Source organism: Glossina fuscipes, unplaced genomic scaffold (genome assembly GCF_014805625.2).
Source record: "Glossina fuscipes isolate IAEA_lab_2018 unplaced genomic scaffold, Yale_Gfus_2 222, whole genome shotgun sequence".
NCBI classification, from domain to species: Eukaryota; Metazoa; Arthropoda; class Insecta; order Diptera; family Glossinidae; genus Glossina; species Glossina fuscipes.
In genome coordinates this window covers 1,296,651-1,311,753 of record NW_023998565.1, presented here as the reverse complement: position 1 = coordinate 1,311,753, position 15,103 = coordinate 1,296,651, and the positions used below count along the sequence as shown (strand labels likewise).

General features: G+C 34.4%; 1 protein-coding gene across 1 annotated transcript; it reads left to right on the top strand.

Moving 5' to 3' along the window:
* Nucleotides 1–2,709: 2,709 nt before the first annotated feature.
* LOC119642320 (myotubularin-related protein 2) lies at nt 2,710–5,636 on the top strand. Its single transcript, XM_038041437.1, has 2 exons — nt 2,710–4,325; nt 4,384–5,636. Exons 1-2 carry the CDS (start codon nt 2,783–2,785, stop codon nt 4,674–4,676), a joined length of 1,836 nt encoding a protein of 611 aa, XP_037897365.1. The 5' UTR covers nt 2,710–2,782; the 3' UTR covers nt 4,677–5,636.
* Nucleotides 5,637–15,103: the final 9,467 nt, after the last annotated feature.

Genomic DNA, 15,103 nt, shown 5'->3' with positions numbered 1-15,103 from the left:
CCCTTGTACGTCTCCTGAATAGTTTTATACAATTTTTATAGGCGTGGATTAACGAAATCGAACAGCAATGTTATGAGACTACGCATTCATATGTCTCCCCATCGAATTCTTTTGTCGCGGTTTATACATATTTCTGAACAAAATTACGACATTTTATTATCTGGACATATAAGCCACAAATCCATTGGCTTAGTCCATCTCCACCCAACAATCCAAAAAAAAAAAAAATTTATTTATTTTTTTGCAATTGCAAATTCCTTTTTTAAATATATATGTTAAATAGTTTTTCGTCCAGATTTTTGGTAAACGTTTTCCGGAATAACAACCAAAACAACATCAGTCCTTCTCCCTGCGGAAACAGGGTCTGACCCACTGAGAACAAAAAGATATTGAGAGTGGTTGGGGATGGAGTTGATTTATCTCCTTTAGCTGATTATTCAATAGTGCTCAGTAACCAGGTTTTTGATAAGTCTTGCGATTTCGGTGCCAGACGGATTCCAAATCATGAAATTGATTTTTATGACTACACTTCTCAATGTAATTTCGTCGTTTTTGTTGAAATTTGTGAAGATACAGTGAGTGTGGGTTTGAATATTAATTCGTTAATTAATTATTAATACTGTTCAGCTCTGCTCTCAGTACGAACAATTTCATTAAAAATAATGACTTTGGCAAAAAAATTTTGAAAGCGTACGTTCCGAGAGCTTTCACGGAAAGATTCGGAATTATTCGTAACGTGCCTGTCGAATAGATTGGGTTTTCAAAAATGCTGTGTCTGATGTACTCATTTAGTCGCCCTTTAGGCTACAAAGAAGAGGTATGAATTTATTCAGAAGAAAAGCTCTAGCCAAGTCTATCAGGCTTAATTTTTGCAATTTTCCTATGGATTACTTAGTACCGACTTTAAAACAACGTTTTAAGTGTGGCAGATATAGAAATGCGTCGAAGTTTTGTAAAACCAAGGTGAGTAGGGACTTCAATTGTAGTAAGTCTCCTAAACGTACCGAAAACTGTGGAATGTTGACGTGCCTTTCCCGTGGTTCTAGCGAACGCAACACTGAACAAGTTTTGCCCGAGCAGAGAGCGGGAGTTAACTATCAACAAGATTATGGTCATTAAAAATCTTTCCTACAAAGAAGTCAAAGACGAGTTTTCCTTAAACTACATTGAATGTCTGGTTGATAATTCCTGCAATGAAAAATTCTCTCAATTGGCGAATTCGTCCACCATTTTGGCCAAGGATGATCATGGGAATGTTATTTCCAAATTTTCTCGCAGTTCACCCCGCAAGCCGTGTGTAACAAGACCTCAGCGGCCAATGTATTCGAACAACAATTTGCGGTCTTCGGAACTTGATAGATTAGAACAAAGTTTTTTTGATATTGAGTTCTTATCACCTAAACCTTGGTAGAAGTCTTCCACGTCAACACTCTTGCGTTTTTTCTGGAATTATATCAATCGTCATCGACATTTTAGTCAAAAATTAAACCGTTGTGCTGTATGGAATGACCATGATAATAAAAGATATATAGATTAGATATACTCAAGAGCTATATTCCAGCCAGTCAATTTACAAATATGTGCGCTAATGAACTATCTTTTCTCATGCCTAATTTTAGTAAAATGGTTGTTACGCTTTCCCTGGACACCAGAAAAGCTTATGGTGTGTTGGTGTGTTGGTAATGGGTATAGACAAAGTTTGAGTAAAGGGTGATATTCCGCAAGGCAATTGCTTGAAACCCATACTTTGCAATCTATATACAGCTAATTTGCAAGATCTTTGATGACAAAAGTCCTCTTTTTGAATATGCAGATGATTTCTTAATCGTATCAGCGGATTCATCCTTTGCAATGGGCGCGAATAATCTCTTGATAAAAGCTAATTTTTTTCTATCTATGCCTATTTTTGGACCTGTGTAAATATTAACCATAAATACGTACATGAAAAATATGCTTTTACATAGAAACAAGACATAATCTTAGTGTTCTGTAATAAAAATAAGAATTGTGTTAGACAATGGGGTGTGGGGTATTGAAAGGTCGATCTTGGCCGACCATAATGTCGTTATTTGTTTTCATGTTAGTTTATTTTCCTATAGACTAAAACAAGCAAAATCCGATTTTTTCCGCTGGTTACTTCTTGTTTCTTTTTCTCATTAACACAGAAAACACCTATTCAGAAGAAATTTTTCAGCTGTCGTTTGTTAAATGTGTGGTTTGACGTGTTGATTGTGAAGTGAATCCGGGACTATAGGTTTAAATTCATTTCGATTTGAAGTGTCCATGAAATGAAAAATGATAAGCAATTCATCTGTGAGGGAAGACAGTTTCTCATCTGCACTGAATCAAGAAAAACCTTCGTATTTGTACACAGCATACCCGAAAATGAACAAACTAATATAATATTAAAAAGTAGTTATTAATCCTAGCTCAAAATCATCGCAAAATCATGCAGTCATCGCCCGTAGCAAACCAATAGTTCGCTCTATCCATAGTCTTGTCAACAATTTCCTAATACCTTATTTGAGTTAATTTTTTAAAATTGCATTCTTCTAGTAAATAGCGTTTAGTTGAAATAGCAAATTTTACATGTAAAAGTAGTTTTAGTTGAAATAACACTGCTTGACAGTTCACAGTATATATTTTATGTTTACTGAACGTACTTTACATTGTGACAGATTGGGAACTGAACAAAGCAATTCAATTGCTACTACTTTTTATATGAAGAAGAAGAATTTGATACAAAACGTCAACATATATTGTTGTGGGCAATATTTTATCTATGGACGGCAAAGATCCGTTATTAGTTGTTACCGTCCTCCAAGAAAAGGCAGCATCAAAGAATACCAGCACAAATTCTTTGGACACCGATTCTAAATCAAGTTCAACTGGCTCCAAACATGATGCTGAATTAAGTTCGTCTAGAGACACACCCTTTCCATATTTGGATGGAGAAGAAGATCAAGATCAGAAAAACGATGTGACATATGTTTGTCCCTATCGGGGGCCGACTTACGGAGCGTTAACGATAACTAATTATCGGTTATATTTCCGTTCTTTGCCTTTACGTGACCATGAGCCGCCGCCTGTCATATTAGACGTGCCTTTGGGCGTTATAGCAAGAGTGGAGAAGATTGGTGGAGCCACATCGAGAGGAGAAAATTCATATGGCATAGAGATATTCTGTAAAGATATGAGAAATTTGCGATTTGCACACAAGCAACAAAATCATTCTAGACGTACAGTTTTTGAAAAATTGCAATCGTATGCATTCCCATTATCATATAGCGGCAGGTTGTTTGCTTTTGCTCATGCAGCAACTAGTACGCAAGTAGGAGAGAATGGCTGGGCGGTGTATGAGCCTTTGGCAGAATTGAGACGCTTGGGTGTTCCAAATGATATGTGGCGTGCAACTAAAATTAATGAGAATTATGCAGTTTGCGATAGCTATCCAGCAGTTTGGGCCGTGCCAAAAGTGGCATCTGACGATTTTTTAAGACGTGTCGCCTTGTTTCGTTCTAGATGTCGGTTACCGGTTTTGTCTTGGATTCATCAAAAGTCCCAAGCAGCAATAACAAGATGTTCACAACCTTTGGTAGGGGTAGGAGGCAAGCGCAGCGCGGATGATGAGTTATTTCTAAATTATATTATGGAAGCTAATGCTCAATCCGACAAATTAGCAATTATGGACGCTAGGCCGAGCGCTAATGCTATAGCTAATAAAGCTAAAGGTGGAGGGTACGAATCCGAAGAAGCTTATAAAAGTGTTGAAATACACTTTTTGGATATACATAATATACATGTAATGAGAGAGAGTTTGCGTAAAGTCAAAGAGGTTTGTTATCCCACAATCGACGATTCCAAATGGCTGTCTTCGATTGATAATAGCCTATGGTTGAAGCACATTAAATGTATAGTAGCGGGGGCGGTGCGTATAGTGGACAAAGTTGAAACGATGAGTACATCAGTTGTGGTGCACTGTTCTGATGGCTGGGATCGTACCGCTCAGCTTACAGCCCTGGCAATGCTACTCCTAGATCCTTATTACCGCACTTTCCGAGGGTTTGAAGTACTTATCGAGAAAGAATGGTCTTCGTTTGGTCATAAATTTCAACAGCGCATTGGTCATGGTGATAATCGTCACTCAGATGCCGATCGGTCTCCAGTATTTTTACAGTTTATTGATTGTGTATGGCAAGTTAGTCAGCAATTTCCCAATGCTTTCGAATTTAACGAACATTTACTCATAACAATTATTGATCATTTGTATTCGTGTCGCTTTGGAACCTTTCTTTGCAATACAGAATCGGAACGCATGGCAGAAGGTAAAAACGTTGATTTAAGGTCTTCCTTTTTTTATATATATACTCTTTCTATTTACAGACATGAAACATAAAACAATTTCCTTATGGACTTTCATCAATAGCTCGATGGATCAATATCTTAATCCTTTATATCCCACGTTTACTCAAGGTGCCCAAACTTCGACTGTTCTTCGACCTATTGCCAGCATGCGGATTATCAAGTTATGGAAAGGCCTATATTGTCGTTGGAATCCAAGCATGCGCCCACAGAATAAAATTTATAACAGAACTCGCGAATTGTTAGTTTTACAGGAACAACTCGTCAAACAAGTTAGCGAGAAACGTATAAAAGCTAATATACGCCAGGCTTAAAAAATAAACCTTAAGCTCAAGAAAACTAAAAATTTATGTTGAATAAACAACAAAAATGTGTGAATTCGTTAAATCAAGAATGCAAACCACTTTAAATGATAGTCAGAACATTTTGAAACATGGGACATACCGTTTATACATAAGTGTGAAACTATACTATATATATATATGCATATATATATTCATATAAAAATATAAATTAAAATGACGTTCAGTGTACTTGGAAGCTTTCAATGCATCTTCAAATGCATTAATTTGCCAGCACGCATTCCGCTTAGGCGCGCATGGTGAGTATAGCAAATTTGAAGTAGCGTCATAGAGCATTGGCAAACGAAATAAATGCCAGTAGACGTACCCTTTTGTTTTGTTTAGAATGGGGAGAGCGCAAAGTTGTTTTCAATAACTGCCAATATCCCATGATAAAATATATCCCGCGAATATGATAGAAATATGCTGCGACCACGATGAGAAATTACCTCGGCCATAAAAATATCCCCGACCCATGATGGAAATGCGTTGACATGTCCTGGACACCCCGAGGACAAGGAATACCGCCCACCGAACCTTCCTTAAATATATTTTGGTCTTAAGGATCGAGCGCCGATAAGAAACCAACTAGAACCAGATAGAGATAGAGATTTATCATTTTCAACAGAGAGTTGATTTTGTCGTTTTTAACGGACATTTTCAATTTGTCTAATATGAATATATAAATTCGTTCAATCTGGTCTTCCTCTTCTACATTTCATGACACAGGTTTAACGTGTTAACGATTGTTGATGATTGTTACCATAATTATTAATAACAAATATTAATCTAACAAAGTAAGAAGAGGATAACATTTGATAAACTATTTATCAGTACAAGATTTTAAAATTATTAGAAAACTATCAAAGGCAAATGATAAGACTAAACTACAATGTGAGTTGTGCTTTGCCTTTCCAGCATCTGCCCTAATATATAAACAACGAACTATATCATGTGTTGTCATCATCCCCCCTTTGTACTGCTATCGAAGACATGATTTCCTTAAATGGTTTCTGTAAATAATTAAGTAATAATTCAATAAAAGTTTTTATAATTATTATTACATTTGAATTTACGTTAGTTTGGATAAATTTATGTTCGATACTAGTGTCCTTTTCTGTTCGACAATACCTCAGCACATCAGAAATAGTAGGCTACCCAGAATAGAAGCGTTCACTCTTATCTCATCGAGAAGATATTCCACAGAGCGAAACACCAAAATAACATGAAAAAAAAGCAAAAAGACTAAAAGACTCAAATAAATAAAAGTGACTGAACGATAATAAATAAATGAGTCGCTCAATTTAAGAATTTTTTGTCACATGCTAGGGCGTATATACGCGTGGAAGTGTGTGCATGTGGGTGCATGCATGTATGTGCCTAAGTATTTGATTACCTTGTAATAGAAATCTAATCACACTAAAACGCATTAACAGTATATCAGTTGTTGAAGTGGTTGGTTTAAATGCAATAAGGGGTGTTCAGCATGAAGATGTTGTAATGAAGAAACTGTAACAAATTATTTTGGAATACTGTGATTTTGTAAATGATTCTATAGCAAGCTCTCATCTATTAGTTGTGTTTGAATGCGTTCAAGCGGTAAGCTCAATTTGACGCAGGCTTAACGTCTAGTTTTTTCTTTTCTATTAAGAGCAGGTATCCTCTTAATTTATCTTCTAAAAAAGTCAGACTTATTTGGGATTTGTTTTGTAAATCCTCTTTATGAGGGTGACATTTGCAAGAAGGAAGCATCAGAGACCCTATAAAATGTATATATTCTTGATTATCATCAAATTTTAAATCGATTTAAGCATATCCGGCTGTTGTAAATATTCTCCTGGTCGCAAAAATTCAGCTATCGAATCAAATTTGGGAGAAACATTGAAAATTCTTGCACGTATTGAAAATGGGAAAATGAACCAAATCGGTGGACGCCTATAGCACCACGTAAAGTAAGGACACCTCTGCTTTCAAAAAGGAGTAGAAAATTGGTTTTTGCTCATAAACTCGGGATCTTTCTCTAGACTTTCTATACAAAAATTCATGACAAATACCAATTAAATAGATTTTAATAAAGGTATAGTGAAAATGATGCCAAGCGTCCACCAAAATATCACGCAGTATTGTCCATTCCTAGCTGTCATAGATTTCAATTTCGCATTACTGGTATCCTCCCAGAATGATTTGTATTAATTTGGTGTTTTTAACGTATAAATGTTATGTTACCACTTCAGTAGCCGAAACTAAGGCACACATCACAATGCCCATGGTTATTAAGAGGACAAATAAATATTCGTAAATGATGTAACGTCTTTTCAATATCGCAATGCCCACGGTCGAAGTAACTTATTTGAAGCTTTTCCTCCTCCATGCTCCTCTTTTATGTTTGTGCGCGGCCTTCCCGCCTCACATGATGGGATATTTTCCCAAAATTAATAATGATAACAAAATATATGACAAAAATATATATCTATAAGGTAATAATAACAAAAGATATGGTAAAAATGTATATGTAGAAGATAATAATAATAATATTTAAAAAAATGAAAAAGATGAACCTAAAAGAAATATTTATTTATTTATTTATTTATTTATTCTACTTATACTAGAAACTCAACTAAACAAATAACAGTCGAGTTCAATTGGCTCTTAATGCAAAACTTATATTAATTAATAATAAAATTTAGTATAAGTATAATAAAACAAATAAGAACAAAAAAAAAGAAAAAGAAAAAAAAGCATGTACACTATCAGCATAGGGACAAACTTACAACCGGTACAGGACCAAATTGCAAATGAACCCTTAAACCATCGCAAACGTGCATAAGCCTGGCAACCGATAATAAATTATCAATAATTCATTTTCGAAACGTACCGATTTTTTAGGATAAAAGCTAATTTAAATACGACATAGGTAAATCGCGCGTATTAAGCAATGCTGCTTTAATCGACTTTAAAGAGTCCGATAACGAGAATAAGTGGTAGACGTCATTTAGGTTCTTGCAAACGACTCTGAGCGGATTGAACAGCTCATAATTAAATTTACACTGACTAAGCTTAACCAAGATAAAGTGCCTGGAGAAGCGGTTAGGGACATTAAAGCTTATTTCACCAAGTAATGAAGAAGAGTCAATAGCACCATTTATTAGTTTAATTAGAAAGGAAACGCCAAGAACATATCTACGTTTCTCAAGAGACGGTAGGGACAACAGAAGCAACCTATTTTCATACGGAGGAAGAGAGGCAATCGGATCCCAACCCAAATTTCTAAGGGCAAACAGCAAGAATTGCTTTTGAACAGATTCGATTGAATCTACGTAGCACCTATATGAAGTAGACCACACAACTGAGGCATATTCGAGTATGGGTCTAACCAAACACATGTACAGCCTTTTCGTAATGTAGGGATCATCAAGCTCTTTGGACCACCTTTTTATAAAACCAAGCGCGGACCTAGCTTTGCTAATCGAGAGCTCAATATGCAAGTTAAAACGTAACCTATGGTCAAATAGAACGCCTAAATCTGTGATCGAATCGACATCCTCCAACTTATGCGAATCTATGAAATACTGAGTAATGAATGACTTTCTTCTTGAGAATGAAAGCTTCTTACATTTACTCAGATTTAGTTTCAGCAGATTCAAAGAGCACCATGCAACAAAATTATCCAAATCACCTTGAAGCTGATGTAATTGCGATTCAAGAGAGAAGGAAGAAAACAGTTTCACATCATCAGCATACATTAAGATCTGGCTGGAATTAACCACCGATGGGAGATCGTTAATGTATAAACTAAATAAAATGGGACCTAAGTGACTTCCTTGAGGTACGCCAGACGTAACGGGGAATTCATCCGAGGTGATGAAGTTAAACAAAACCCTGAAGGATCTATTGTGCAGATAAGAGCTTATCCATTTCACTAAGTAGGGTGGGAAACCAGAGGCTTGGAGTTTAAAGATAAGTAGTCTATGGTTAACCATGTCAAATGCTTTGCTTAAATCAGTGTAAATAACATCTGTGCGAGAGCCACTAGAAAAAGCCTTGAAAACATGGCAGGTAAACTCTAACAAGTTGGTGAATGTAGATCGCCCTTTCCGAAAGCCGTGCTGGTGCGGAGAAGTATACGAATTAATGGCAAAGGCCAAATGCTGAGTCACAATACGCTCGAACAACTTGGGCAAGACACTCAACTTGGCTATGCCTCTGTAGTTCTTAACAAATTGTCTACTTCCACTCTTGTGGATAGGAATAAGGAAACTACTCTTCCAACATGAAGGGAAAACACCTAAATACAAGGACATGTTAAAAATCTTTGAGATCACACCACATAATTCGACAGCGCAAGATTTAAGTACACATGATGGAATTCCATCAGGTCCAGGCGAACAACTGTATTTTAGAGAGCTCAACCCTTTAAAAACGTCATCTTCCGAAATAACCAAGTTAGGTATTGAAACCGAGTTAGTTATAGGATATGGGTAGTTTGCTGATAAATCGAAATTAGCAATCGAAAAGTTACGTCGGAAATACTCAGCAAAAAGATTTGAGATTTCAAAATCATCCGAGGAATCAGAGCCATTAAAAGAAACATGAGAGGGATATGTGGAAATTTTTCTTTTAGAGTTAACAACTTTAAAGAAGAATTTAGGATTAGCAAACAGAGAGGATCTAATGAACTGAAGGTATCTGCAGTAATAATGATGGATGAGGGAGTTGAATCTATGCCTCGCCACCGAGTAAGCGACATAGTCGAGCGCAGAGCCACTTTTCGAATATTTTTTGAATAGCGAGTTTTTTCTATTCTTGTGATATTTAATTGTCTTATTAAACCACGGAGGACACCTGCTTCGAGGTCGAATATGAAAAATATAAAAGACTAATTCCCAACTTACAGTAAAATTTAATACGAAAACTTTTTTTCAAGCCAAAGTACCTCGAATTGGACCGAAAGATTTAAATATAAATGAAACAAAGTTTAATTTTTTTTTATTAAGGTTGACTTTATTTATTTTTATAATTTTACATTTTTCCATGGTTTTAAATAAATAACTACAATTATGTACTAAGCGGTGCTTATATACTAAATGGAACTTCTATTATCAGATGGCGACACGTTTTTAGAGTTTAATGTGTTCAATTAGAGTTCAGGAGCCAATGAAGTATTTAATTAAATTAATTTTCATTTTTTTCTTTTACTTTTCAAACATAACACACGACGTTTCGTTTCTAAAATTTTCATCAACACCTTAGAACTATCATCAATCTTTAAAAGTTTTCTGCAAAGCCAACTACTTATAGATTTAGATGGAGAATTAAAGAAAAGAAATTGCTTAAAAAATTGAAGGCTTAGGTCCCACCCTCATAAAACCTTTACTCGCGTAGTTAGTTTATGACGCCGCAAATGACCAATCCATATGGATTGGATAATCCAAATGGATTATCTCAGCTCCAACAATAATGTATAAAGTTCCAATTACTTTATGATGTGAAAAATCTGCTATGTATCTATTTGTTCATTCTGTCTATCTTTTTGCTTGCCTTTCAATCTGCTGGTTCGTCCCTTTGTATTTCCGTGTTTCTCTCTGCTTATGCCTCTATATGTTCCTTTCTTCTTTCACTCCAATTTTCAAACGCTACATCACTTATGATACAAATGCGTATTAAATTTCCGTTTTACATTTTATCAAAACGTTTGTATGTTAGATTTGGTAACTTATGATTTATTTTATAAACTTAAATATCCTTGTCTACATACTCTACCCGTATCCATAAAGTATGTCCCTTTCATAATCAATGGAAGAAACGATTATTACGTCAATCCAATTGAAAGGCGTAGAAATCTTTCGTTTGTGAGCGTGATTTAATTAATGAAATTCGGTAAAAAGACTGCTAAGATTTGACGACTAAATTAAATTTAATGGAAATAGCACAACATTGGTACGGCAGAGTTTAGCTTTCTTTAAAATATGAATAAAAACAATGACGCTTCAGTTAATTAACATTGCCGACTACATTGTTGTCTCCGATTTTTGTAGGCAATACTCGCTAGAGACAACTAAGGCCAAAACCTGAAAGGCGCTTAAAATCAAATCCGCTGAATATTCGAAAGGAGTGCATGATGAATTTTTATACAAATCATCCAGTTCGTAATAGAAGTTCGTATTCTGTGGGAGCATAATGACGTAATTATTTTCTCGCGTTTTCTTTTTGTTTTGTATTGAATAAGCGAGTTTTGTAAATAGTTAAAACGAAAAAGTTTTTTGAGCACCTAAACATTATATTCAAAAAAACTTCTTCGCCCTTCTTATGGTACAATTTATTAGTTTTTTTAACTTAACCTGGTGAGAATTTTTTATTTGGATAAAAATATCAAAAGTTTTTATTAACTAAATGTCCGTAAAGAGCCCTAAGTAGTGCTTACAATTTCTTTATAGAACTCCTTAACCTAACAGTCTCCATAAATTTCTCGCTTTCAACAGTATTTTCTTCGTTTGCATTAGACACCGCTTGCCGAACAATATTAAATGCTTTTGCAACCAGTTTTAAAGTTTTTCAATCCCTTGCTTTCAATAAGAAGAGTCAAGTTAGTATTAACTACATTTATGTACATATATAACACAGCACCAATAAGTTCGTATATATTTCGCTTCGGTTGTTAAATGCATATCACTTTTGCCAGAAATGCTTTAATTATGAATCCAATAATGTATTTTTTTATTTTTTAATTACTTATCCTTACGTATATATGAAATCAATTTCTTGACTTATAATATCAACCGAAACAACAACTGAAGTTTTCAAGCAACGGTCGATTCAAGCAATAAAGGTTAGCTAGTTTAGAAAACTTGTTCGAAACCATACCTAATTGAAATTATTAGAAAATGTTCTATGTAATAAAAATTCTGTACAGATGCAAGTAAAAAATGGTGTGATTCGTCAGGCCATAGCACTGAGCTTATCCGCCATGTCATCAAATATTTTCTAAGATGTGAGCAAGTTAACAGCATCAGGAGAATCGTTATTTTTAAAAAACTTTTAAATGCATGCATATGGCTTCATAATAATAATAAAAAAAAAATTAAAGAAGATATTGTTATGAAATTCGCTTTTATAAAATACACTCCGTATCACTGGATCGTGGATATTTTGATCAAGAGAAATACACTTCAAAGTTCTTTGATTTACAATTCTGTTACTTAAATGTTTTATAGTTCTTACGTTTAAGCAAAAAAGCCATATGAATCTACTCAAGTATAATTCAATTTTCAGGTTTTTTATTACCTAATAATTTTTAGTTTTTAATTTTTTTTCAGATATTTTGTGATTTTTTTCATTTTTCACCATATTTATTTATTTTTTTTTGCAACTTGCCCGCTCACTCAAAAAAGTTTCTTTATGTTTTCGCAAAAAACCGTTAGCTTATTTTTTTTTTTTTTTACAAGTTTAAAAAGAAAAATATACGCCCATTAACGTATTGATTATTAGGGAACCTTTTAATTATTAAAAAACTATATAATATAAAGATAAATAGTAATAATTGAAAATTATATATATATATGCTGTCACTATTTACCGCCCTGAAAACAGCATATCACGTTTAGCTGCATGAACACATAAAAATTATATTCTATTATTTTTATCGTCAATACAAATAGAAATCTTTAAAAAGTTTTAAAAGTTTCTTTTTAAAATTTCAAAATCGGCGATTTAGTTTCCTGAATGTATTAGACTCACTTTATGCGTGACTTCTAATTGCACTTTTAACCCATTTTTATGTTTATATTATGGAAATCAATTTCCCGATGACTTCCTTCTCCATCTTCACCCACCAGAAATGTCGCGAAATGGTGTGTGCCTTCCTTAAAGAATTCTTCAATGTCTTTGCGTATTTCTTCACCAAATTGAGCAGCAACTGTCTTTCCATCAATAATTTCCGTCATACTAAGGAAAGAAAGAACACGCAAAGAAAAAACATCTGGGAAAAATAAATATTCATCTTAATCGAAAACTAAAGTTTGCGGTTATATTAATATTAGACTTCATCAATTGTATGTTTATCACTGGGAAGAATTTGTGCCTTTGGCTGAAGAAGACCAAGTGACACGCATGTCTCCGTTGGGTTTAAGTAAGCAAGCTTATATTGATATGGCCGTGGACTTTTTGGGTGCGCATTCTTCAGGCTGCAAAATAAAATAAAGGCAAAAAGTAGTCTTCCTTTAAAGGCAACGATTTGTATCGTTCGATTTATGGCTGACACGATTTAAAACTGGCATCGAGGCTTTCTGTTTATATCTCAGAATTGGAACATAAAATACATATGCATATAGCAAAGAGTCAGATTTAGACTGGACAACGAAACCATATTAAATTAGATCAATCCAAAAATTAGATGGGCTCCACATTTCTTAGGAAAAATGTGCTAATGTTCTCACTCAGAAGAAGTTATTTTTCGGCAAGCTTTCTGTTGCCTTTACATAACTGCCTATGGCTTTCTCTAATGAATCGTAGAGTCGTAACATTAGAAAGTAAACTTTTTCGGCCGCTTCGCACAAACTATAGCTATATGTAAAAAAGAACATCTGTTTTTGTTGCTGCAAATAACGGAGGCCCATGTGTTTTGTCGACGGCCAATGAAAACGGCCTGTGCATTTATTATTGTTTTGCCAAGGCTTCTCGTTGCTAAATGTAAACAAAAAAAATCTGGGCAAAAATGAAACCACATTTGAAAACACGCAGGGTGATTTACTTCTTATATGGATCCGTTATATATCTATATAAAATTGCTTATTAGTTTTTTTGTATAATTGAAAGCATAAAAGTGGGACGTGGATAGCTATATCTAACTGTAAAATAAACATAAAATGAGACTTATTTTAATATCCATAGACTTTACAACAATTTTTTTTTTTTAAGTTTTGATTAACTTCTCGTAGGAAATAGATGGTTTCTATTATTAAAAAATGTGAAGGAGTTTTAACAGAAAACCTTACACTTTAATAGAAAACCATACATTTTAACAAAAAATCGAAAACTTTTGCGGGACTTTTATCAGAAAGCTATGAACAGATCATTAAGATTAAAAAAAAGCATAAAAGCGATTTAGAATTGATAAAAACCAAAGATATATGCAAGTTTGTGAAGTGAATGGGGATACAGTTATTGCTGAAAAGCAATTTCAGTCAAAAAAAGGTTAAACAAAGCAGAAAATAGAAAATATATCAGCAGTTTCTCTGGTCTCCTTTTATCATAAACGTAAGTCACTTTTTATATGTGTTTTGCATATTTTATAGCATAATTTATGAACAATGAACACAACACTTAATCTATTCACCTAATCTGCATCTAATTTATTTATTTTTGTTAGTGTTGCTACAGAGAAGACAAACTGTAGCACCGCTTTTATTTGGCTATTTAATGTTTTAACTGCAAATAAACGAAGTTTCATATACCACGTATGCGAATTTTTAATATAATTTGAATGTCATTCTGTTAAGCCTGTCTCCGTTATTCGTGCAAGCTTCTACCACAGCTATCGTGCTCAAAATATATAATTTTTAAAAATAAATATTCGCTGGAATTGAAACCAAAGTTTGACAGTATATTCCACTATCTCATCAATTTTTAATCCCTGAAAAAGTGTTAAGGGTCCGAGTCGAAATATTTGAAAACCAGCACAAACATTTGTCATGAAACTCTTTTTCTTTCCTCGCCGCTGAGGATTTAAATTTTTTCTTAGACAAAGAAAAAAATAAAAAAAAAAATCACAATTAAAGGAAACGTCGCGTCGGTTGTCTAGCGTCCGTCTGTCCACCGTAAGTCCGTCTGTCACCGTCTGGAGTCTTCCCTAACGTGCCATCATATGCACACCCTCCCCTTTTTCCAGCCACAGCGGTGGCAGCGCGCGCTTAGCCACGCATTGGGGAAACAAACAAAAAAAAATTAAATAAACTAAACTAACTTACTGTACAGGCGTCGGTGCAGGGTCGGCCGCGGTAGCTGCTACATCGGCACTCTGGGTTCCTCCTTCCAATAAGCCTTTTCCACCCTTCACAGCAGAGTTTCACAATCGTAGGATCTCCGTACAAGTAGTTGAATTAGGTGACAAAGTTCTTCTTTCGTGTTGGCTAAATGGCAGTAACCAACTCACCACGCAGACCGATTGTCATTTCATATTAATTTTCCCATCTCTTTTACAACAAATTAAATCAAAGTTTATTTCGATCTTCTTGTTAATTTTTAATGCTCATATTAATTTTCACATCTCTTTTATAATAAATTAAATCAAAGTTTACTTTTTAATTTTTAATAGTTAAATTAGATAAACTATTCCGATATGCAAGGCACAATCTTGCGACATCTCTTTTATAATAAATTAAATCAAAGTTTACTTCGATCTTCTT

Coding starts and splice junctions, on each gene's coding strand:
- LOC119642320 (XM_038041437.1), top strand. CDS start 2,783: ATGGACGGCAAAGATCCGTTATTAGTTGTTACCGTCCTCCAAGAAAAG. Junction 4,326..4,383: donor ATCGGAACGCATGGCAGAAG/GTAAAAACGTTG, acceptor TTCTATTTACAG/ACATGAAACATAAAACAATT.